This window comes from Zophobas morio, unplaced genomic scaffold (assembly GCF_036711695.1).
Source record: "Zophobas morio isolate AGI-343-1 ecotype UQ-CSIRO unplaced genomic scaffold, CSIRO_AGI_Zmor_V1 ptg000108l, whole genome shotgun sequence".
Taxonomy (NCBI): Eukaryota; Metazoa; Arthropoda; class Insecta; order Coleoptera; family Tenebrionidae; genus Zophobas; species Zophobas morio.
Window position 1 is genome coordinate 3,539,341 of NW_026972213.1, and position 27,744 is coordinate 3,567,084.

The 27,744-nt window shown below is 34.9% G+C and overlaps 1 protein-coding gene across 1 annotated transcript in view; it reads left to right on the forward strand.

Moving 5' to 3' along the window:
- Positions 1–27,744, forward strand: part of LOC135144828 (thrombospondin type-1 domain-containing protein 4-like) — a 387,796-nt gene that overhangs the window by 203,950 nt on the left and 156,102 nt on the right. Inside the window, exon 6 of the mRNA XM_064076929.1 lies at positions 2,081–2,244. Coding sequence (XP_063932999.1) covers positions 2,081–2,244 — 164 coding nt within the window. The remainder of the gene's footprint in view (positions 1–2,080; positions 2,245–27,744) is intronic.

Sequence of the window (27,744 nt, forward strand, 5' to 3'; positions counted from 1 at the left end):
ATATGTATATCTTTCTTTTTTACGTAGCTTCTATAATTACGTTGATCAATTCTGCTATCATAGCTTCTATATCTTCTTTTACTTCGAATTTATTATTTTCTAGTGTATTTCTGTATCTTTGAATTCCCTTTTCATCCCGTATTCTTTTTTCTATTTCTTTTCATTCATTTCTTCTCTCTTGTTTTTCGTACTCTTGCTCTTTTGCTTTGATTTTTATTTCAAGTAGCATGTGGTCTGATTCTACCCTTTCCCCCACTTTGAAACTTTCTATTTCTTCCCACGCCTCTTCGTTGATAATCCCAAAGTCTATAATTGATTCTTCTCTAGCCCCTACGTACGTCCATTCTCCTTCTTCATCTCCTTCCTTGTTTCCATTCAAAATTTCCCATCCCATTTCTTCTATTATTATCTTACACAATTTTTTCCCTTCCCTGTTATTTGCTTTCCCTTTTGATCCCCTTTTCTCTCTCCTTTCGTTATCTATTATTCTTGTCCCCTTATCGCCCAGTCTTGCATTAAAATCCCCTCCTATAAGTATTTTTTCGTCTCCTTTTTCTTTTGTTTCCTTTTTTATTGTAAAATGTTATAGTTTTAATTTTTTTCCCAAAAATCTATACATCTAGGGTATAAACTTAAAACGAATTCATAAACAAGTGCAGGAGCATCTTATTATAATAATTTTTAAATAAAAGTTGATCAAATTTCGTAGGCGACACGAAAAATTAAGAAAAAGGAAAATATGGAAAAATATAATCGTGTAAGTACGAGAGTGAATTGAAGTCCAATAAGTAATTAATAATTAATTGTGTGACCATTTAAAAAAAAATCAGGAAAACAAAGTCACTAAATGGAAGAAGACAACTACAGAGAAAATACAGACTGATGTACCAAAATGTTATTGATGAAGGTTGGTATTGTTTGACGAGTTTCGCAGACTAAATATCCTTGCAGAAGAACTACAGTTGAGTTTCCGTGTGAAACATATTATTTGAAAGTAAATAACAAAGTCGCATATTTTGAAAAAGATGGTTTACTTTCAGTTTATTTTTGGACAAAAGTGTTCCTGTATGAAAGCACAGGTCTTTGTTTATGAGTTGTTGCCAATCATAATTAAATTACAATTATTAGTAATACCATTTGATCAAAAAAATTTGAAATAATATCAAGCTGGAATTAGTATTTGTAAATTAATTCCTTTTTTTCAATACACATTTATTGGCTCTAGAAGTGCACTGATCGTAAACCATTTTTAAAATCATGTTACTAAATTAAAATGAATGTTTTCAGCGCCTTTCTTTGTAAATACGTTATTTTTATGTAGTGTATCAAACTGCAATAACAAATAAATTATTCTTATAAATAATTATTAATAATAATTAATATAATAGGTTTAAAAGTAACTTTGTATGTCAAGACGCGAGGTTGGAAGAACTGCTTTTTAGTGTCAGAATGTATGCAACCAATTATGCGCTAGAAATTGCGGTGTATCTAATTAGTCGTTAGAGGAGGCGACAGATGAGCACGAGCTAACTTTCAGCTCCTCGGTCTATTCTTGCGATCGCAGAGCTTCAACCGCTAAATTGAATTAGCGTAAACCAAGTGGGAGTTTGGTTTCATGATAGCGTTGGCGGTTATTTTGTTTTCAATTGTGATAGACAGGTAATTTAAGAAGTTTGGTTTCGGTTAATCTCCTAATTGCTATTTGGCTGTGTGAGACGGCTGACCACAGCAAAGTTGCGGTGAAAACGTTAAAGTATTGGTAGCTTTCTTGATAATATTTACAGAATCGTAACAAATGCTATCCTGTTTTCAATATGAAGTAAATACTTAAAAAATAGGTTCAATTATTAAATAAATGCCACTGTCTTCTGGAGTCTTCAAAATGATTTACGTTTATAGTTGACTATGGATACCATTAGGGACAGTGAACATTTATTCCGTCTTTACTAATTTAACAAAACTTGAATTGGCGTTGGTTATTTCTTGTTTCTTGTCACCCTGATACTAAATAACCCTATGTACACATAGGTTCAAAGACCATAGTAAATTTTGTGTAGTAATTTATGCAACTTTTTTATAGCTCCTGACGAATGTGCTCTCAATTGTCGTGCATCAGGCCTTAATTTCTACGCCACCCTCAATAAAACAGTGATTGATGGCACTTCTTGTAAACATCCCATGATTTCTTATGGCAGACCAGCTCCCTCAGGAACACGAGGTATCTGCATCGAGGGATCGTGTAAGGTAAGTTTGAAAGATAGAGATTTGAGATTTGATAGATTTGATTGTGTGTTCCAACATATTTTACTTATACAATACATAGATATGTTATGATTAACTTTTAACATTAACAATTGAAATCCAGAATTTTTGTATTTTTATTTTTTTGTTATAGCTTTTTTCCTAAAACAATTTTTTCATAATTAAGTTAAAAATTAAATACAATACTTTTCAGAGGTAAGAGTCAACAATTTTTTTATTATTTATTCTAATAACAGAGTAATGTGTGATATGATTAGCAAGATGATTATCTATCTTATTATTTTTAACAAATAGTACGCCTTGAATGAAAAACGTCCTCGAGTTAGTACCCGACGTTTGTTAGTTTCGTTATTCGAGATAGGGCGTAACCTGCACTAAACTGGGCCTTTCGTTGCCAAGCATTCACGTAGTTCAGTACTTCCCCATATCTAATATCTCTAACGGAGGTAAGTTAGAAACTAACTACGAACTAACCAACTAACGTACCTATAATTATAGGGTTCTCGTGTGTAAAAAAAAAATGTAATGGTAAAGATCTGCATTTTTTCATGAGCTTTGTTTTACGAATTTGCAGGCCTTTTTGTTTGAAACTGCTAGAAATACTAAAAAAATGCTCAAATATTTTTATCCGACGATCCTGCATGTAGTAGAAATCGGCCGTCCCACCAATTAGTACCAAACACGTCCTGCGAATACAACGCCTGAGGAAGGAATTATGCAACTTGTCTATGTTTTTAGTTCAATTGGTCGTGTCGGTAACTGTTAAATTTACTTCAATTTCCGTTCCTTTAACTATTTCCACTCAGGACCGGCTTCAGACAGTCCACGAGTGCAGCAACCGCGTCAGAGACACAAAATGTTAAAATAAGAAACATATAAGCCAAGCTTGGAATTTGACAACGTAGCTTCAGCTTCAGGCTTCTCTGATTACTTGTTTTCTTAACAGCTAGATTTGTTATGTTCACAACATTTGGTTTGTCGTAATTAATATTTTTGTAAATTTAAACAGAGCCACTAGATCGTTACGTGTCATCTGCGACGCAATAGCAAAAAGTACGCATTTACGGGTACTATGTAATATATACTAACCGACATTGAAAACCGAACACCAAGAACGTGTTGGAATTTTTTGACCAAACTTCCTATATAAGTTAGATATCAGTAGTACAAGAAATGATGAGAATTTGGGTAGTATCGGTAGGACAGTTTGTCTGTACCATAATCTTTTTTGTTCAAACCATGGAAGAAAACATCAGCTCTTGTATGGCTATTATTGTCACTGTCATCGAATTTGGTGTTGGTGGTTCTGTATTATTCTGGCAAGATGCCTCCTGCACGTAGACGTCGTAATTTCAGTCAACTTAGCGAGTTTGATAGAGGAAGGATTGTGGGCTTGCGAGAAGCTGGAAAATCGTTCCCGGAAATTGGGGCCATAATGCAGAGGAGCGCAAGCACATTTTCAGAATGTTGGTGGGCATGGACAGAGGAAGATCGACAATGAAGTTCCAGAGGCACAGGTGGTCGACAGCAAACAACACATCGTCAAGACCGCCATCTTCGACTTTTAGTTTTAAGAGACCGTTTTGCAACTTCCCGATCAATTGGAGATAATGGTAGGCTGAGACAGGACGACTAGTCACAGTACGAACGATTTCCAGGCGAATACGGTCCTTTGGACTTCTCTTGTATCGTCCTCATTATGTGCTTCCGCTCACGGTTGCACACCGCTGTGACCGGCTGCTCTGGTGCAGAGAACGACAGCTTTCGGAACAACATCATCTTCAGTGATGAATCCTGGTTGTGTTTGGTAAAGCATGACAGTCGGGTAAGGATGAGAAGACGAAGAGGAGAACGGGACAATTTGCAATTTGCAATGGAAAGACATGTGCATCGCGCTGTGGGGGTAATGGTATGGGGTGCTATGGCGTATGGAAGCAGGTCACCTCTAGTCTTTGTTAGAGACAACATGAACGCTCATCGTTTCATCCACGAGATTGCAGAACCCCATCTTTTGCCATATCTTCAAACGCTCCCAACCCTCTTTTTCAACAGGTTAACGCCCGTCCTCATGTTGCACGTTTTAGTTTAAATCAATTTGAGTCAATATTTTGCCATGGCCACCCCGTTCACCTGACCTTTCACCCTTTTAACATGTATGGAATTTAATGGGTAAAAAGCTCACAAAGTTAATGCATCCTCCACAGACCCTAGAAGCTTTACGACATGACGTACAGCTCGCATGGGATGCGGTACCTCAGCCGGATAAAGATCATCTTATCAGATCCATGCCAAGACGAGTCAATGAGTGCATACGTCTTAGAGGTGGTCAAACCTATTATTACTAAAAACTTGGTTCTTCTTTGATTTTTTAACTTGAAATTTTCATCGATTGGTCACCGACCCTCTGTAAATATGTGGTGTTAAAATCATTATAAAATTCCAACTCGTTCTTGGTGTTCGGTTTTCAATGTCGGTTAGTATATGTATGTAGTTGGGAAGATCGTTAATTTAAATTAGAAATAATAAGGATCTGAGGACCGACCTTGAGAAACCCCTGTTGTAATAGAGCGAGCGAACGAATCTTTGTTGAAAAACACGAAATGAGTTCTGTTAGTTGAAAAGGACTCTAAAAACTGAATACTATTTTCCTTGACATAATAATGTTTAAGTTTATCAAAAAAGCATTCACGCAATTAAATGCTTTACTTACATGAAAGCTTAGTATTGAGGTGTAAGTTTTTGATTCAAAACCTTGTAAAATATTACAACAATGCAGTTTACAAGCACTATTGTTGACCTATTTTTTGCTGAAACCAAATCGTGAACTATGTACCAATCCATTATTTTTAAAGTGATCCTTACGTTCCACTTTTAGTATGCTCAAATATTTGACCTATAAATCTGTACGAATGATATAAGTCTGATCGTTTTTGGTATAGAAAATCAGCGTAACTTCAACAACTAGATCCTGCAGTATTCTTAAAGCTTTTTTTGAATTTTATTAGCATAACGAAGATCTTTAGGAAAAAAAAGGAAAGCACTGGATCATAATAGGTTAACAAATTGTTCAAATGATTTCTAAACATTACTCACTAGTTAAAGTAAGTATCATTCCAAAAATTGCAGTTTCTATTTTTTGGTAAGTTATATAATAAAAAAAGCCCCCGCCCCCGCCATTGATTGGTGTAAAAATTTGTATACTCTTAACCTTTTTGTTGCTTTAAATATTTAAATGCGGTGAGATGAAGCCCAGACAACACCCTTACGATCCGACAACCGTGAATCATAAACTGTGCTTATGTAGTTTGTAAAAATACTGTCCAGCCTGTCGTGGACTTGTATTCTCATGTATTGTTTGAACCAGACCGAAGGAACGAAAAGTGTTAATCAGATTACGTATCTTTTTATGTGAAGGACCTATCAAGTTTGACATTAAAATCGCTAAAATGTTAAACTTTTGATAAGTTTGGTGGATAACAACCGAAACTTGTTAACCAACTTTTTTAATAAAAACTTATTGTTAATGTGACGTTGACCTAATTTATCCACATACCTTAATATTTTTCTATTAATAAGATTCTTTGAAATCAAAGGTTTTATTTAGTATTCATTTAAATTGCTAAACCTAGGTGTTTCAGTTACTTTAAAATCTATATATTACAAATGAAACAAAAAACTGGACGTTTCACACATCGTATTCTACAAGGTGTGAAACGTCGAGAACACATGAAATTAGTCATTGATTTGTATAGTCTGTATGACTTGAATCCATTTTAGAGGTCGCAATAAACAATTAAACGTTTGGCCTAAAAAGAACCGTAAATATTAAGATACCAAAGTCGTACATATTATTTATTACGTTGATCGGTGAATAAAATCGGCGTAGGTAAAACTCAACAATGTATTACTTAATAACTCGAATTACACGACTAACTATTACAGCGACTATGTACAGAATAACTCCGTGGTGCAACTTGAATGCATCCACTCGACTTGCTGACTGGACTGGCTGAATTGCTGAATAGTAATCGTTCTCGACGGTGGCCTCTATTTAAACCTATACGTTCCTCTCGATGCTTCGCGGGTTTTCTGGGCCCATCGCGACATCCGCTTCCAGGCTTTGCTTTAGCAAACGCCGCGTCACTGGCCAATGAGTCACATTTCATACTAAAAGAAACACGTACGTACAAGAAGAGCTATAGGCGTTGTACCTGGGCGGCGTATGGGTTTATTTCGTAACAATATATTGCCATGTTCCTCATATTGTCAGGACTAAAAAATCACCTATTTTAAGTAACTGGAACATATATCGCTGTAAGTTGTCTTTATAACGGGCAACTATTACTCACGTAACAATCCTTTACTGCTAAAATATATGTATGAACCATAGAAATAATATTATATGGAAGTAACTTAGAGAGAGACGCGCGTTGTCAACACAGTGGGACAGAAATAGGGCTCTCTGGGTGGCAAAACATTGACACGAAACTGCAGAGCACTGTGTTTCTGGAGGTTTCTTTCGTGCTGTCGCATGGTGTTTAAAGGTGTATTTTTTCAAATTTACGTTTTTTAGGCTCAAGTTACCTTATTTAAATGTCTACAGTCTTCTTTAGTTGTATTTTATTGGACTATTTGTTAAACATCGTGAAATCGTGTTATGCGTATAATTGAATAGAACGTGCAAAGAAAGCAATCCTGTTTCATTTCATAAGTAATAATCGCATACACAGACGAAGGATTTCGTAAATAATTTAAAAAATCTGTTAGATTCCCTAAACATTCCGAGTTACGAAAAAAACGGATTATTGCTTCAAAAAGAGGGAATTTTATATCTATTGATTATTGTTTTAGTTATTTGTACGTGGATTTAGAAAATAGATTTTAGAAGAAAATTCCACACAGTTTAATATGTTTAATTTAATTAGGCACCCTGTCACTTTTATCGCAAGTTTAATTACTTTTATCCTAAAAATTTCAGAATTACGAATGAACATACACTACAAGATTAGTTAACTTGTAGAAGATTATTGTACTAACTGAATTCGTAATAAATTGTAGATTCTCTATACATTTCATTTTATTAAAAGACTATCTCCACCACTTAACATGATTTTTGTTGTTTCACATTACACATAATTTTAATGTAAACTGTAAAAATATAGTTTTCATTAACAGACGTTTGTTATAATTGATTGTTTGAACAAATTCGTAAGAAAACGTATTAATTCCCGTTCAAATGAAGTGTTTCTTGCCACCCAGCACGTGATACGTGGTCAGCCGTCCTTTCCCCACTCTATAACCGCTCTAGCTATTTCTTTCTTATGTTGATTACACTCGCTCGCGTATGGAAACGTATACAAGGCTCCATCCACTCCTTTATTAGATCAATGGTATGAACGAAACGAAGTCATTATTTTAAACTACATAAAGATAATACAATTGTGCTACTGTAGCCTAACATAGCCCTTTTTGATACATTCGTGTTTTTAGCCTCACCATACAAACCAGGGCTGCATAATTTATAAAATTTAATAACTTCCATGTGCCTTATATTGCCATCTGTTGTGTTCCTATTAAAAACATAAAATATAAAAAAAAACAGATTCTAAAACAATAATTTTAACGAAAACATATAATTAATTAGAAAAATTGGTCTAAAGAGTTTAGACAGTACTTTTCTCGCTATCGGAAACATGACGACTGCATGCCTATTATGTTTTTTTTTCTCATTACATTTTTGTGGCGGGGCAATTTAAAAAAAAATTGGGATGATGTCATCAACATTTTTGCAAGGGCACGTATACAGCTTACTCACGTATGCCGCGTGTATTAGCAGAGGCGACTCAAAATCATTTACGTATAAGCATTCGTAATTTAAGACAACAAGCGATAACATTTGTTGAGATTGTACACGTGAAAGTCAAACAGAGAAATTGCAAACAATACCGATGGTCGCCTAGACTTTTTTATTACTTCGACTTCCGCTTATTATATAAAACATTCGATTTTATTTTAATTTTTGATGGTCTAATTCACAATTAGTTGATTATAACTTGTTTTTACCACATTCACGGAACATAGTCAGCGCAACAAAACATATGTACGTCTGTAATGTTAAAGTAAATGTCAATAAGCGTGCTACAACTATGTTTCAAACGAGTTTTTACTTTACAAAATTTTGTGTCTATCAAATTGGGTTGGTGCAATGTGATATTAATAATACCAGTGTTGTATCTCTAAATTTTCGGGAAATTGGAGTGAACTATTCCTGATTCAATCAATAAAATAAATTCACTCATTCAATTTTTTTTTCAGCGACCGAAATCTAAAAAAGATGAATGGAATGATAAATCTCAAGTACAGACTCATCATACTTTACACATTCAAGATAGGATTTATTCGGCAAAATTTTGAGGTGACGTCATCAATTTTTTAGGGGGAAATGAGGAAATATATTTTGAATACAAATTTATCATTCTTATCATAAGTGTAAATCATCTGCAAGATTTCAAAGCATTCGGTTTTACAGATTCCAAATTAAATTGCGTAATGTTTCAAAAACTCAATTCGGAGTCATAAACTACATGTATAGGACTATGTTATTTTATACTACTTAAAACCCATTTACTATGTACAATTTTGAAGTGACGTCACCACATTATTTGGTTAGTGTTTTACCATATACATGATATTCCTAATATAAATACAAAATTTCACAACAATCGGTCCAGTACTTTCGGAGATTATGTTTCTAATAAAAATTCGGGACGGCAGACAGACGGACAGACGGACAGACAGACGGAAACGGGATACCTATTTCTTCGTCTTCTAGGGATCATGAAAGGTGTAGAAAATGTAAAAGTAGAGAGTCGGCCGACGGACTCGCTTACAATACTTCCTTTGTTTACGCTCGGGAAGTAAACATTATTAAAATATTCAAGACAGGGGACATATGAAAATTTCTTTATTATTATTATTTTATTATTCAATAAAAGATAAAAATTGTTTATTACTAAATAAAAAGACATACATTTATAAACACGTTCAAAAATCATCAGTGTTGATATTTTTTCAATTTCATTTTTATTTAAAGAAAGAACACGTACCAATTGACGAAATTTTAGCTTTCAGGTTCTAAAACTTAATTTGCTAAAAATTTTAAACGTTAAGGTGGTAGTATTTGGCTTAGGTACCTTATAATTTCTACTAAAATCGACCAATACAATATATACAATAATAAAAGCATGTCATCAACGGATGAACAACGAATTTATCGGCTTTGTTGGTTAGAAAACAAGTGTTTTAAAGCCTATTTCACAGTATACTCTGAAACCGTAGGCGGAGGTATATATAGCTTTATTTCATACTATGTCAAATTTGACGTTTTACTGGGTTCGAACGAGTCCGGTAAAATCAAAATAACGGAAAAATTGAGGCAAAAAGGGCTACTATCAAGACTATGTGTTTAAACATTAATATTATATTATTATTAAAACATTTGCTAAACAGCGGTTGCTAACGATGTCTGAAAAAGTGACTCGATTTTAACTTTATTTCAAAATAGTAATTATTTTATCGAATAAAAAAATATGGTCACAATATGAAATAAAATCCGTTACGAAATTCAGGGCTCGGCTCCTTTATCGCCTCGTACTGAAACATCTCACTCGTACTGTAAAATGTGAGTTACCGGACTTATAACGTTAATTACTATTGTGGAATTGGAAATTTTGAGTATTTTGTTAAGTTTAATTGTAATAATTCACGTGGTACTATTTATTATTTTGAATATGGCAGGTGCTTTTTGTACTTCTCCCTTTCGATTTTATTAGGGTAAATTGGAGATCGATTCAAGAGTTTAGCGGGGCTATTTGTGCGACTGCTATAGTATAGTCGTTCTGTTCAACAATTAATAGTTTTGCAGTTTCCTAGATAATTTGTAAGATTTGATTTTATACAATTTTTTTTATACAAATAACATTTATCACAAACTCGAAAATAGATTCATTAACTCATAGTTCGAAGCATATCAGAGATTTTTTTGGTGAAAATCAGGAAATGATATTGTGCTAAAATTCTATAATTCAGCAATTTTATTAAAAATGACATTGTGTATTGTGTAATTAGTAATTACAATTTAAGATGGTAATCTGCAACTTATTTTTTTTATGAAAGCCCTATATATTTACATACTGTGATTAGTCTCGTCGTAGGCTTTGTAATCCTAGTTTATTTGTGACGTTATTCCAACTGTCTTGAATTTTTTTAGCAATAGAAGGGTTCACAAAAAAAACATGGTAGTGTTACAATATTTTTCGAGAGATAAACAGAGATTTGAACTGAAAAAAATCTGAAACATATCCAATATTGAAATGTCGATAATTCACTTTTTTCAATTAGGACACCAGTTAACTCTTGTTTTTGTTCTCTTTCTTTCGATATTTTGGTGTGTTTCTTAAAGAAGTGAAAAACTGCAAAAACGGTCAACTCTAAATATAAAAAATACTTGACAGAAAGAAAGAAAATAAAAAACATATGTAGTAATGAAATATGGGGTGTTGTATTAAAAAAACTGAAATGTCGATATTTAAAAATTGCTAAAAAATTTTAAATAAATTGGAATAGCGTGGCAACATCAGACGAACTTTCAAAAATAGACTACGGTTTTTAAAGCCTATGCAGAGGTCAACGAGAATATGTAAAAATGTATATGATGTTCCATAAAAAAAATGGTTGTATGTAGCGCCTCAAAAACCGAACACTTTGTATAGCCGAAAACAATTTTAATGTATGTGCTACTCAAAGTACCGTACACTTTTGGTCTTTGATGTATCGAGGACCGCGCACTTAGTGAGCCACTCTGTATATTAAATAAAACAGAGGTGTATTATTATTACTAAACCATAATGGGGAACATTCTGTTACTGTGTATGGTTAAAGTGGAATTTTATTAATAACATTTTGTGATGACGTCATCAAATTTTTGGTGGGCATGTCAAACTGGTTAACGTGTTGCTACTATCTATTCATAAATTTAAAGGACACGAAATTTTAATATATAATTTCCCAAGTGCGAGGAAAATTATTTGATAATTTTTCGAGAAAGAGGGAAATTCGGTTAGAGAATTGCATGATGATATTTTTGTAATTGAATTGAAATTAAAAAGTTGGTTTTGATCCGCGGTTACCATGGCACTGATGCTGTTTACTTTTTTCCTGATTTTTCGCCGTATTGTCAACGGTAGAAATACGATAATGAATAAGCGATTTAGTGATAAATCTTTATCAGATATTGGAGATAGTATTGTAAGCAGTGTTCCGCAGAATACAAGAAAATCACATTCTTCTGTGTGGAGTCAGTTTGAAAACTTTTGCTCTGAACGGAATTATATTTTGCAAGCAAGTACTACACCTGAAGAAATCAGCAATATCTTAATGGATTATGCATATAACATGAAGAAAGTCGATGGATCAGACTACAAAGAAAGCTGTGTGAAAACGATGTGGAATGTGACTGCAAAACTTGTCCAGGAAAAGTTTTTCAACGAATATCAAATTTCTATTAATCCATTCAATGATTTATGTTTCAAAAAAGCCCGAAATGCTCGAGACTCCAAACGTAGAGAACTGCAGGCACAAGCTGATAAAAGAAAAGTTAGTTCAGTAGCACTAACAGAAGAAGAATTAATGAAAATCAAGAATTTGTATTTAGAAGAAAATCCGGATGGATTGCAAAAAAAATTCTTTTTTTTAGCCTCTTATGAATTGGCATGGCGAGGTGGAGAGGCAACGAATTGTTTAATTAAACATTTTAAATATGAGACAGACAACAATGGAAAAAGAACAGGACGTACAATCCGATTTTTAGTAAAACAGCACAGGGAGGTAATCATCGTTTGGAAGATAGCAAGTGGTTAACAACAAATAAGGCTGATCTTCATATGTGTCCCGTACGTGTTCTAACTTTACTGTTGTCAAAGAGAACCCCGAATATAACCTGCGAGAGACTGTTTCTAACTGTGAATCCATATTGGAAAAAATCCAGTTCCTCTGCTTGGTACAAAAATACACCCATAGGACGTAACGAAATTAACAAGTGGACGAGATGTGCTGCAGAAGAAATAGGTATAGACACGAAGAGAGTTAAAATAACCAACCACAGTACCAGATCGACAGTTGTTTCACATCTCGTCAAAGCCGGAATTAGTGAACATCAGCTCATTAAAATAACGGGTCATAAGAACACAACTTCGCTAAAACCTTATCTTAAAGTGGACCAGGAACATCATAAAAAAATTGTGGATCATATGCAGGGTCGCACTGCTACACAAAATGCTATTGTGACAAGCGGAAATTTTTCTTCTGAGGGTGCAAGATTGGAAAGTGAAGAGACAGCTAACAAAATTGTCTACAATAACTGCACATTTGAAGTGACGAGTTGTAATAATGTAAATTTTTAATAAAATTGTAGTAAATGTTGTCTAAAACACTTGCAATTTCATTTTTGAAATTTGAATGTCAACTTTGACAGCCCTGATAATTTTTTGAAGTTGTCAAAAAATTTCCACTTATTAATTTGAGCTACAAGCATGTTATCAATTATAATATAACAAGTGATATGATTATTATCGATAATATTTCGAGTGAAACCGAGCTGCAGATTCAACGAGTGCGAAGCACGAGTTGAATGTGCTGCTTCGGTTTCACGAGCCATATCTTCGATTATTAATCATATCACGAGTTATATTCAACATGAGAATATAATAAATGAACACATTTATTGATAATAGAATTGATTTCGTCGTTTTGAGCTTGCCCCCAACGTTGGCAAGCCATAAAAGACAAAAAAAATTATGAAATTTTAAAATTTGTCAATTTGACAGTTTTTAAATTTAGATAGCAACAGACCACAATAAGGCAATAAAATTATTATCGCTGTGATAGACATGTAACTAAGGGCATGAACAAATTCTATTGGAAGAAATGGGGTGATGTGATACATGAATTATATTCTCGATGTCAAAAAGCAACCAGAACCTCAAAATTATCAAATAATTCAGTATCACGTGATCAAAATTCAGTGTTCTTATTGGATCAAAAATATCAAAATGCAATTCTCATAATAATCGGTCCAGTAGGCAGACGCCCATGGGTATGCGGAAACGACCCAGAATTTCGTATTCTACGCGCTGTTAAACTTTGAGAAAATTAAATCAGTCATTCGTCGAAATTACCCGATTACACACCTTAACAAACCTGAACTCAATGAGAAGCAAAGACTCGCACTTAAAAATTTTCATAACTTGTTTTTCGATTCAGTGTGCAATGATTTGAGAAGTAGCAGAAAATGTAATTTTGAAAAATATGAAAATTCTCAACACAACAATTCACAAGGATATTTAATAAATAAAAATAAAATTTTATCTACAATATGCAGATGCGGAATATTCTATACAACTATGGCACCTCTTACATAAATGGAAAATATGGTCGCTGTGAAAAATAATTTAATTTTTGTAAATTTGCAGCCGTAACCGGTCCCCCGTATCCATATAAATCTCAACTGTGAGGAGAAACGTTTTATTAACAACAGATAACTAAAAAACCCTTCACCAACACCCAAAACTCCCCGAAATGATAAAAGCTTTATGATAAATTGTGCGGAATTCATCTCCGGATTTCGTTAAAAAGCCTGATGGAATCTCTCGTATAATAAAATGCATCGCTTTTGAATTTTTATACGCCGCCAAGTTAACTGAGCTGGGTAGTAGATTCTCTGTAACCTCCAATTTAAGTAAGTGCCTTTAAGCCACGCAATTTTTAAAATAGTTTAAATTTGCATTTTTCTCTAACTGTAACTAGTCGTTCACCTTTTCTACCACTCCTCGTTTACGATCTCCGCCCCTGCTTCTGCTTATAAGATGCGTAACGGGCAGTTCATCTTCGATTATGTGATAAACATAATATGCAAACAACCGACGCGATTATGAGAGAGATGATTATTACAATAGCCTCCGGTTTTCTAATCTACCAGCACGTAGTACGCCATCTGCAATAAATAACATTTTATGTATCCATCCGGAGTTACCGGAGCCGATTATGCACCGCAGGCGTCGACACGAATAATTCTCTTCGACAATCGTCCATATTTATTCGTCGTATATTTATTTAATTATTGCCTTGAATGGCGACGCCGCTATGCTAATGTGAATATCGAAACAACACGTGGAGTTTTATGGAGATCTGTAAAGCAATAAATGGACACCGAACGTGTCTCGGGCAAATAAATTATCTCCCTGTACCGTTGAGTAGACATTAAGCGGCGGCTGATTGATTTATACGTTTGCGGATTGATCGTTTACTTAAACATTGTTATTATTTCCATTATTATGTTGCCGTGACGTAAGGTCGATACAGTTCCGCGTTGCCTAGATGTATTCCGGCAACGGCCGTTTATTTTTAGACTTTCCAAGGTATTAATAATTATTGGTTTAGGAAAACTGGATTGAATTTTAACGAGGTGGTAGCTGTGGGTCGCGTTTATCGCGCTCACCGCGAGCCATAGATCCGAAGATTGCAGGAAACAATACAGTGTGGCTAACGCTATCGTCGCTTTTTATCGAAGGAATATACCCATTTATATCATATGCGAAATGCGGGATATAATTCCAGATTCCAGTTGAATACAGTTTTGTGTTACACCTCGTTAAATACGGCTGTTTTAATGAGGCGTCGTGTAATGCGAACCACCTGCAGAGATGGCCATCCTACGCTTATTACTTTGTGTACATTTTGACTTTACGCGTTAGATGTTGATGCTTCCGCAAGAACAGCGGTTTAATCGTCATATTTCGCGGGTATTTGTTTTACTTGGATGGTGGTAATAGAAACAACTGAGCAATCAGTCAAAATTAATCAAAAACTGTAATGTAGGTCAGGAGTTTTATGGGGTTTTTTGTTTATTTTGAACAAAGAGTCCACCGACTTTTGTATGATGAATTATGATTTTCCCGTGTTATTGGATGTCAAATAAAATAATAGTGTATTATTAGGCGAACGTGTAATGACGTCGATTACTCATGAAGATGAAGTTTGCCTTTCGAGCCGCTGGCGGTAAATAAGCCTACTCAGTAATTGGTGTTGCAGGGAGTTTAATTGGAACAAAAAAAAATTGCCAAGCTCAAACTTGCACTACTTAAACTTTATAATTTTTGACTTATTTCGAGTTACAGTAATAATTTATAGATCAAAGACGAAGAGTGAAGGAGCAAAATCTCTTGACAACGATAGAAACTGGAACTGTGTTTTTTCGACGGTTAGTAAAACAGTGTGTATTTAGATTTTACATTAACGACGTCAGTCTCTGTTGTGAGTTTAATTAATTAAACCTCGGTAATATTTTTAAAGTTCCGACAAAAATCCAAAAACCAAAATTGTAACAATGATTTGTTTTTATTGTTCCTTCATTCAAGCCTTTATATTCTCCTGATCCTATTTTTTCAGGAATGTTCAGATTTAAAAAACTTATACTAAGTAATATTTTTGTGACAATAAATATGGACACATTTCTTGATCAAAACTTGATTTAATTCAGTTTTAACAAGCAATAATGTTAAATATAAATAATTATAGTATTTTTAAAGCAAACTTTATCAGCTCTGTGTGTATTAATATTTTTCAGTGTAAACGTCAGCGGTTTGTATTGAGCCGGTGAACACTTCTATTAGTTTTTGAGCCTCTATGTTTAGAAAACACTGAAAACGGAATCTAAGTGTGCATCAGGTTCTGTATGGAAATCATTACCGTGATCAAATACAAAAGTACATTATCGACATAATACGAATGATTCAATTTGGAAATGTTTCTAGATCAAATCATGGTGGTGTCTTGCCGTCCAAAGACTTTCGCCTTCTTCCGGTCGCCTCTGTTTCTTCTTCCATTCCAATCTTCGATGTTCATCGATTTCTGATTTATTCTTCTTTTGCGTCCCTGTTAACTCGAATCGAAGAAGTTCCACCTACATTTCCTTGTCACCTCCCTTGCGCTTCGTTTCAGGTTAAATTTCGTGATGTAACTCTTAAAAGACCATGCTTTATAATTCCATCCCTTTAGACTGACGTCCACGTCGTCGGTGATCTTCTGGGATAGCCCATTGTTTTCATCGCCACACTTTCTAGTACTTCGCCATTGCTGCTTTATTGACCTTCCGTTTCAGCATTCTCTTTGTTACGTTCTCTAGTCCACTTGCGATCCTGTCGATTTCCGCCACTCCGGAAATATGGTTCGGGAGCCAACGGACACAACCAATGATGAAATTCTTGGTAGTGTCGCCAAATATTTGATTCCCAAAGTAGAGTGGATTTTACTACTCCATCGTTAAGAAGGTTTTCAGATATGATCTTCAGGTCTTTACAGCCACCTGTCGATGATAACGCCCAGATAATTATCGGACGTCCGTTTTAAGGACTGTCGTTCTACATGGACTCTTGGACTACTCTTTATCAGGGCTTTATATCCAGTTCTGACGGATCCCAAGATCGCTGCCATCTTCTCGGGAACGTATTCTAGCTGGCGATATGAAGATCATCGCTGGCACGCTTCCCAAACTTCCGTCCGTGTTGTTTCAATCTTGCGCAATGGTGATAGTGACGAAATGATCATTGGCGAACGTTGATCAAGCGAGACAGTCGCAAACAAATCAAAAATGAAGTTAGAAAGTTCATTAAATCCGCGGAAAATACGTAGTTTACCAACCGAAGTCGCTAAATTTTGGGCTTTTATAGACTAAAAAATATGTCAGAGAGTCTGAGTAATATAACATTCACTGGAGAAGAATTAAGTGTTGTTGAGTAAATAGTCGAAGGTTTTACCTCGTACTTCTTGATTTTGTGAATAACCGCTGTGATATTGAAATGAGATGTCACATAATTTGCATTACCACAAGTGACGATGGTAAATCGGTCTGTGATACAATATGTGATAATGTAAGTATTTTCCTTTTTTTTTTTAATTGTGGTCTAGTGATGGTTGTGAAAAATTGAACAACATTCTACATGTCATTTTTGTCAAACCTTACAAATTCTCTATAAAGAATGTTTAAATTGCACAATTTCTGTAACAAATTTTTCTGATAGGTTTTTAATTATACTGCAATGACAATTGTTCAGCTGCTACTTGAATTTCTTCGTTTGAAGATGTAATAAAAACATTGGGAGTAACAACTTTAAAATGATTAGCAATTTTATGTAAGCTGGAAAATCTATGTGGCAATTGTTCAATTATTATGTCAAACACGTTTATTTTAAAATCACTTTTAGGGTCTGATATCCTTTTGTCACTGATAAAATTAATTTTGTTTGGAAATCATTATTTTGCCAGACCCACTATAGTTTGAAAAAAGTCCTGAACTTTTTTTAATTCTTCAGTCTCAGTGGGCCCCCAATCTTGGTGGGCCCGTATTCACCGAACACTCTGAACACAGGGTAGTTACGCCACTGCATCCATATAAAATATGTCTCCTTTACTCCTCCAATGAATTTTTATCTCTTTTCTCTTCATTTTTATTCATAATCCATGTTTTACATCAATGCCGGTCTAATTCTGTTCTTGTGTATGCACTTTTGAGGAATTCGAAATTTTATCTGACTTCTTCATTCGTAGGGGAAGGTGTCCTAAAATGACATACTTTTTTTGGGACTCGTTTTTTCTGAAACGCTTTAAAACTAAGGGTTGCAAACAAATTTTGCACGTACCTTCCAATAAACTTTACTGATAAACGAGAATTTTTGAAAAGTCATTACAAAAGAGGCAAGTTTCATCTCCCTCATTAGCTGCTGCTACAAAGGGAACATCTTCCTCTTCGTCTTCATCATCTTCACCTCTGGAGCTTGACTTATAAAAATATTGCTTTTGCACTAGCGAACATTCACCCTTCTCTTCTTTTCTTTTTTCACCTTTAATTCCTCCAAAAAATTTGAGCTAGTTGTTAAAATCCCGGATATCGTTTACTTCACTTTTCTTTTTTTAGTTCCATTTGCTGTCGGCACCGGGGAAATTTCCTGTAGGGTAATTTTTTTTTTGAACGCGGATTTTTGTCTTCTTCATTCACTTTGCCCTCGCAGCAATCACTTTGTTCACCTTTATTTTGTTCGGGTTGCAGTGCTTGTGCCATATTCAGTGATTCCTCTACGTTAATTCGGACATTTTTATTTGGGGGACTACATGTTTCTCCTACTGTCCAGTTTGTTCCAGCAATCTATCTGTAGTTTCCGCTGGCTCAAAAATCTCGTCTGGAAAAATGCATGGGTTAAATGGGCAGATACCTGATTTCGAAAATCCGCTTGGGGCGTTTTTTATTGTTGTCGCTTTTCCATAAGCAGAAGTAAACAGTTCACCAATTTGATTTTGTGTGATTACTCGTCCTGGATGATCTTTCGGCCATTGTGCACATTGTTGATTGTAGAAAGTAGTCAGAAGGCCAAAGAAACTAACGTCGAACGGTGGAATGTGCAGGGAAGCAGAGCACTGCCTTCAGTGATTTATGACACGAGTGTCCATCCAAAAGTAAGAGAACTTTTGAATCTGAAGATGCTTTAACAAACATCTGAAAATATTCCAACCATAAAACAAAAGTTTCTGAAGTCATCGATCCTGTTTGGTGAAACAAGTCAAGGGACCCTCGAGGCATGTAGAAGTTCCTGTTTCCTGTTTTTTTTTTTCTCGGGGAGATAAGTGTTGGTGGGACAAAACTGCCAATTGCATTCATGCAACCCTCTAAAAAAATAAAGGGCGAGTGGGCGGGGCTAGTACTTGCCAAAATCAATTTTATTTTGGCAAGTTCAAGCCCCATCCACCCGCCATTTATTTTCTCAGAGGGTAATTTGACAAAATCAGTCTTATCTTACTAAGTTATAGCCCGCCCTTTATTTTCTTAGTGAGTACGTCCTCTGCCAAAATCAATATTATCTTCACAAGTACTAGCCCCGCCCACCCGCCCTTTATTTTCCTAGAAATTACGTCCCTTGCCAAATTCAGTCTTATCTTGCAAGTTCTATCCCGCCCACCTGCCATTTATTTTCCCAGAGGGTAATTTGACAATATCAGTTTTAGCTTAGCAAGTACTAACCGCGCCCACCTGCCCTTTATTTTCCTAGAGAGTACGTCCCTTGCCAAAATGAGGCTTATCTTGGCAAGTATTAACCCCATAAGGACCTACTCTCTAAGTGCACGCGGACGGGGCTAAGATAAGACTGATGATTTTTCCAAGTGACATACATTCTAAGAAAATAAAGGGCAGGTGGGCGGGGCTATGGTTTGCCGAAATTAATTTTATTTTGGCAAGTTCAAGCCCCGTCCACCCGCCATTTACTTTCCCAGAGGGTAATTTGACAAAATCAGTTTTACCTTAGCAAGTAATAGCCCCACCCAGCCACTCTTTATTTTCTTAGCGAGTACGTCCTCTGCCAAAATCAGTCTCATCTTGGCAAGTTCTAGCCCCACCCACACGCCATTTATTTTCTCAGAGGGTCATTTGACAAAATCAGTCTTACCTTAGAAAGTACTAGCCCCGCCCACCCGTCCTTTATTTCAAGAATCCCAAAAATTAATGAAATAAGGCAAATTTTGACATATTTCAAATATATTTTTTATTGCTTTCGACTTTCAGAATTATCAAAATGATATGAGGCAATTTTTGAAATATTTTAAAATTTGATTTCAAACAGTATATTTTGAAAATCTTGGTCCGGGGACTTTACCAACAGAGATTTTTTTGTTGATTTTAATTTCCAGAATTGTTTTTGGGTTTTATCACTTCTAAAATGCTTACCATTTTTCCAGAGTCTCAAAAGTGAGGAGTTTAAGGTAAATTTTGGCAGATTTAAAAATTTGAATTTGAACAGAATATTTCGAAAATTTTATTTTTCAACCATAGCACCTTTGAAAATTAATAAAAAACATTTTTCTATTGATTACGACTTTCAGAATTTTATTAGGCATCATTTCTTAGAAAGTTCCTATCATTTTTGAAGATTGTACAAAATGAATGTAATAAGACAAATTTTGCCACATTTAAAAAATTTGAATTTGAACAGAATATTTCGAAAATCTTATTCCTGAGCAGTAGCACCTTTGAAAATTACTAAAAGATATTCTTTTATTGGTTTCAATTTCGAGACTTTTTGGCTTCATTTTTTCGAAAATTCCTACCATTTTTGGAAAATTGCCAAAATGATATCAGGTAATTTTTGGGATACTTTGAATTTGAAAAAGCATTTTTCGAAAATCTTGTCTGGTATCACAGCACCTCTGGAAATTACGTAGAGAGATGCTTTCCCTGATTTCGATTTCCAGAATTTTTTTGGAAGGGTTATTTCTTTGAAAATTCCTACGACTTCTGAAGAATCTCAAAAATGAATGAAATAAGGCAAATTTTGACATATTTAAAAAATTTGAATCTGAAACAGAATATTTCAAAAATCCTGGAACTTCTGAAATTTCCATACATTTTTTTTAAGAAAAAAAAAAACGGTGGGTGGACAGGGCTAGTACTTGTCAAAATAAGATTAATTTTGGCAAATGACCCACTCTCTGAGAAAATAAAGGGCGGGTGGGCCAGAACCAGTCTTATTTTGGCAAGTTCTAGCCCCGCCTACCTGCCATTTATTTTCTCAGAGGGTTCTTTGACAAAATCAGTCTTATAGTCCTAGCCCCCCCCACCCACCCTTTATTTTCTTAGTGAGTACTTCCCTTGCCAAAATCAATTTCATCCTCGCAAATACTAGCCCCACCCACCCGCCCTTTATTTTCCTAGAGAGTACGTCGTTTGCTAAAATCAGTGACATACACTCTAAGAAAATAAAGGGCGGGTGGGCAGGGATAGTATTTGCTGAGATAAGACTTGAATTTTAGAAATGATATACCCTCTCAGAAAATAAAGAGTGGGTGGGCGGGGCGAGTACTTGAACTTGAAAGGGCATGTTTTGAAAATTTGCTGTGAGATCACAGCACCTCCAGAAATTACCAAAAGAGATTATGTTGTTGATTTCGATTTCCAGAATTTGGGAGGGGGGGGGGGGGTGTTATTTCTTCAAGAATTTCTACGACCCTTGAGGAATCTCAAAAATGAATGAAAGAAGACAAATTTTGACAAGCTACGTGCTGACCTCTTTCCGCGTTGGTTAATGATCCAACTTGTTTTCTTCCGGTTTTTGCGCAAATTTTTGGAGGTCGCTGCACTGTCGACAAACCACTTTCATCCATGTTATAAATGCGATAAAAATCAATGTTCACTTTCTGAACGGTCATTTCTAATGTATCAAAAAATTACGTGTCTTACGTTTTTTCCTCTTAAGTTTTCTATCCATATTTTTCCGCCGTTTGTTCTAATTTCCTTAAAATTATACCTAACTCGCCTTTTATTCTTATGAGAATAGTTACCTCATTGGCATAACCTAGACACTGATGCGTCTGATGGTGATGATTTGATGATATATCATTCCTCGTGCTTATCATGTACTCTCCCTCAAAATCTTCTCTAAAGTAAGTTTAACTGATATGCACGACATTCGTCACTTATTCTCCACAAAACTATGAGACATCGCCATATAGTTGTCCTTGCCAGTCTTACAAAGCTTTGTAGGTATATTTAGTGTTCTTATTTATTACGTCTACCAACTTCCATTGTCCACCGTTTTTGATGATTCACAATAATATTTTAGTCGGTTTAGTTATTGTACCTGTACCACTTCTTTCGTGTTCTTATTGCTTTCCTCTACTCGTCTACACCTCTCAGCAGGATTCACTTTGTTTTCTTTGTCAGTTAGTAAACGTTCAACTATCTCAAGTACTCTTTCTTGCACTTGTGACCGCTCTTCAACTGACTCTGTTACCTTATTTTTTCCGGTAGTATCACTTCATTTACCATTAACTTTATATTATACCGCTTATTGAGTTTTTCTTTGCAATGCTTGATGTTTCATGTTTCGTTTTCATTCTCGTTGGAAAATGGTTCGTGTCTCTGCATTATTTACTCCCGATAACTTCTAACATCTGCGTTAATTAAAAAAATTATTCAGTGTAGTACTACATAGTGTTATTACTTTTACTTTCCAAAAATCCCATCAATCTATGATAAAATAACAGAGTTAATTTTATGCAGAGTAGCATTCAATAAGCACGACTGAACCTTGTCGGTGGATATCTACTGGAAACGCTTCTACACCTTATTAAACAACGTAGTTACATCTGATGAAACGATAAGATCTTAAATCACTGTGAAAAATAACCTTTCATTTGCAATTTATAATTCAGTAAATTGTAATTTTCCCACACATAAGTGCAGTTCTGGCTTTTAAGAAAATTAACTTGTTACGCACTGTACAAGTCTGCATTTACGTGCTCACTGACTCTAAAATATGGGTTAAACTGTTTCTTATTCGTCTTTAAAATTATGTCAGCGATTATAACATTAAATAACGAGCAATCTAAACGCATCCTTAATTCATTTGAGTGAAATTCATGTTATAAAACCCAAAAAGCTGCGATGTGGCAACTAGCAAATTACAACCTAACCTTTGTGTTTAACTCCACGGTTGCGCGTGCGGAATTCTCAACATATTTGGGAATACCAGAATAAAATGCAAACCATTGTTGCTGGCTCCATTCGACACACATTATTTAAATTGGGATACACTTCTAACGGGAGAAAATTCTCGTTATAGGGTCTCGAACCGCTACATTTTACCTTCCACTTTACTTAATTTATGATATCAGACATTGTCGGAGGTATCAGAAAGGTTAAAACCGAATGTCCCTGAGTCGTTCGTATAAGGGCAGAGCCGGGATAGCCCCATAAATTAGCCCCCGCCGGCCCAGAACGGCCATTGATAAGTCACTCTACGATTCAGGTGGTCGTTTCTCTACGTACGTTTGTGTAGGTGAATAGCCTTTAGTATCGCCGGACGCCAAAAAATGAACTGTTTGATGTAGGGAGTGAAGTTTGTTTTTTCGTTTAGTAAACGAAGGTGTTTTATTTAAAACTATGCGACCTGTTACAAATTTTTAATAAATTTTGTCGTATGTATATACCTTGTTACACGATTTTGTTATCGTTTGGAAGAAAATTCGACCTTCCATGTAGTAATAAAATTTAATGTAATTGTTTATTTTTGTTTTAGCATTTGTTTGAAATGTGTGTCCAACAATTTACGTGCTTTTTAACATAATTTTGGTAACACAACCATAAATTTTGACAAAGCAGCACCTATTATAATATTTGTTGAGTTAAAAAGAGTGGCAATTTTTAGGAGACAGAATTAAATAACAATTAGGGTATACCTAATTTATTGCGCTGATGCATCGCTTTTAACAGTTATACAATAATGTATTAATTAAATCAGGAGATGTATATGATCGCTTTAGGTTTGGACAAAAATTAGACAAAAATAATTTGAAGCAGAATTGGAGAAATATGCAACTGAATGTAAAAAGTGAGGTCAGAATCACCTATGTATTAAAAATATTGGCGATTTATCATTTTGCGAGTCTACAGCTCGTTCTACTGGTAAACGTTCTACTTAAATAATTGTATCCTATTCTACATCTAAAAAATTTCCTTAATAGCTACTAATATCATTAAAAGCAGAGAATTTAGTGAAGTCATAAGATAGTTATAGATTTTTAGTATTCAATGAAGAAGTGAACCAAAAACAATTTGATAATGTGGATTTTGTACAGTAACAAAAAAATTTTAATTTCTCAGACAATCACAGTGATGGGCTTGTAGAGCTCTTTTAGAAAGTCCAGTGAATTTTTGTTTATACAACGTTTATTTTCACATCATACAGGGAAAATGGAGAGTATTTTAAATTTTGGCAGAAATGAATAAGGACATAATTACTTCAAGGGAAATGTAGGAAGAAGGACAAGGTGGATAAAGTATGCGAGAGTAATTGAAGATGATGACTTACAAGAAAAAAAATCTTCAGTAAGCTATGAAAATGGCAGATTTATTTGTAAGGTAGCAGCAATACAGCGAATTTTGTTTGATTCATAGAAAATTTAAGAAAACAGTGCATCAAAAATACAAAAAGAAGAAACTTAAACAAATCCAATTTAAAACTAGGAAAGCCTAGCAGACAAAAATATCAACGAAATGCCAAGTCGAGAAAAAAGTGCAACAACAACGTTAGATTGGATGAAAACGTAGGAAGTTTCATAAAGGCAGTTTCAGAGAAATAACACAAATAATGAAACAGAAGAAAACTATTGAGTGCACGAAAAGTGTGAAACAAGGAAAAGTAAAACTACTGCAAAAAATTGGTCTAAAATTAATTCAACACAACTTTCCTTGGTCTTAAACTAAAGGTGGACAAATATAGATTCTTAAAAAAAAATAAAAATTAAGTCTTGCGAATTTTTATTACCCTTTATAATATACAGGGTGTCTCAGAAATAAGTACATTAATTTTAATCAGTTATAGAGCGCATTGAACTCAACAACTTTTCTTAGTAGAGTTTTGTCAAGAACTTTTTAATTATCAAGTTAAAAATTGTTAAAGTTACACCCCAATTAAGGTTACCCGCCCATGGATCCTCAGTCACCCATGGACACCAATAATTATTATAATTAATAATTTATGGTCAAAAACAGTTACTAGGATACGTATTTTCCTAATCTTGTCAATGTGACAAACATTTAGAGAGAAATTGAAAATCCTGCTCCCTAATGGCGTACGGAATTTCATCGGCCCAAATATGGGTGTTGAACACCTTCCCTCGTGTAACCGACCTCATCAGTTGATGGTATAAGAGATACAAAATTTGCTTGTTCGTTTATTTTTCTATTAACCCACTCACAAAAATTTTGCCTACGTGGTAAGTCTGTTAGTTTCAATAACTGAACTTTCTGGTCCTGAAAGGGGTACATTTGTTCTCAGAGTATCCTCCAAATACTACTCTCCGATACATCACACTAGACAGTGATACGTGCTAGTGCCCGGTCGAGCTTCGACACTCTTCAAAACAGCCTCTTCAATATTAGCAATTCTATTACTACGTAACTTACCCCGATCCCGAGGTGCAGGTTTAAAAGATCCGTACTCTCGAAAATGCTGCAACGTTCCTAAAACTGCGCACATTTGGCAGACGATTTGGGAGGTTTTCTGAAAAAATTCCTTGGGCGTGAGTGCCGTTTCCCCGAGCTTCACCGTACGTTAAAACGATATCGGTGCATTCCAGATTTGAAAATAAAGCCATTTCAACACATTTCGTCTATAAATTAGAAATCTGTGCCAAACAAACTTTAAAGAGACAACGTTTAATAAAAACATTGACATAAAAATGATTGTCAGTGTCAAAACGGTTGCTACGGTACCTTCTTCATTGTTGTAGTGTTGCTATTATTTAAGTTATTATTTAAGGTGAACATAGACGGCTCGTGAATATATGGGTGGAAAAATTCGACATTCGACTTGAGTTTTCGAAAAAATGCTAGATAAAAAAGTTGTTCCGTTTCACGAGTTTTGTTACTGGTTAAAATTAATGTACTTATTTCTGAGACACCCTGTATTAAGTTAAAATAAAGAAATGCTTGGACAGTGAAAGTACAGCTAAAGAAGCATGCTATGCGAATGTTTTAAATGAGTTTTCTATAACAACACTTTGTGATGACGTCAGCAACTTTTTAGCAATAAGATACATATCTTTTTGAATACGTGCAGTGTAATACTAATAAAAACAGCACTGTATACTCTAATTTTCGAAAAAATGAGGTGAGCTGTTCTTGATTTGATCAGTAAGTTACTCTGTATAAGTAATTCTAAAAAATAAGAATGCATTGATGAATCACAAGTAAATAGTCATAATATTTTGCATATTTTATATAGAACTTCTATTTTGATTAACAATTTACAATGCCTACGAGTTGCAAAATGTTATTAGCCACTTTTGATTTTCTTTCCGAAAATCTAGATGACTGGGGTAACAATTCAACACGGATTTATAAACCACAAGTGTAGGAGCATTGCTGGTGGTGATGACTAGATAAAGCTTGGCTAGCGTTTTATCATGCTTGAAAAAATATCGGGCCTATGAATCGTCGTTTGGAAACAGCTAACCACAAACTTCACTGCATGTAAAGGTGTTTCTTCAAAAGCGTGAGGATTTTCTGTACTCCAAATTCTGAAGTTCTGTGAGTTGACGTAGTCTTGTCGATAAAACCATCAGAAAAGAATGACAAATCGAGAATCCTGTTATCGTCCATATTAGTTTGAAACCAACGACAATACTGGTTGCAGCTCCTGAACCAACGAAATGTGAATGCATATGTAACTTCGCATTTACGATTTTCTGGCACGTCCTGTATGGTCCTCCGAACTGTAAAGAGATTTCTTCGGATTTTGTTCCATTCTCGTCCTTAAATCCTCAACAACGTTTTCACTAATTTGAGGTCTCCCCGTCGGCCACAATTTGCCATATGTGCGTCTTCAAAGATTCTTTCTCGATGACAACAGGATATTTCACAAGATACTCGTCTTTACACTCATCCACAGAGTACACCCAGTCCCCATCCTCATTTAACACCCCATGATGGACGTGTTTTGCTCCAAAGAATAACCGATCCTAACCTAAAAAAGTTATTTATAACACTGACCATAGTCATTCCAGTGTGTTCATTACCTGAGATTATTCCACAATGATCTGAAGTATGGATAAAAACTGTTTTTTGAGACACTTAAAGTTCGAACTAAGGGGAAGTCAGCAAATGAAAAGAACAAGACAAGTAAATTAACGCACAAAGTGTGGGAAAATGAACCAGTAATCAGTAAAAACGAAAAAATTATTGATATCCGACAGAATCTGATGAAGCGTTGGCGCCGAAACAGTGCAGCCACTAATGTGGCGTTAAAAATAAAAATTCCAATATTAGTGTAATCGTTTCCACAAAACTGTGGAAGGTGCCACACAATGTCAACCAAGTAATGGCCTTCCTTGACTACAATATTTTATGATGACTCTGTATATCTACGCAGAAGAAATTTCTTCATATAATTGGGAAAACTGAATTTGGAATATCATAATTAAAAATAGAATCAGCAAATAATAGCCATGTACACAAATAATAATCAACTGTCACATTAAAACATGGTAAACAAAATTTATTTTGTGTGTAAATATATACGACTTTGTACGTGCACATCATGTAATCGGATGTTGTTAGTACTGAAATCGTCCCAATCGATAGTTTAATACTGCGCTTTATGAAATGGCACCGGCCGGGATCGGACATTATTTTTTCCTTCCGAGCGCTGTACATACCTTTCGTCCATATCTGGGTGGCTAACGGTCCACTAACGGTAATAAAGCGCCAACAGTAAAGTTAACAAACGATCGCCCAGGAACATCCCGTTTTCCCATTGTTCGATCAGATTATCCAATTTGAAGTCGAAAATGTGGGTCGGCCGATGGTGTTAAGCTTTTGAT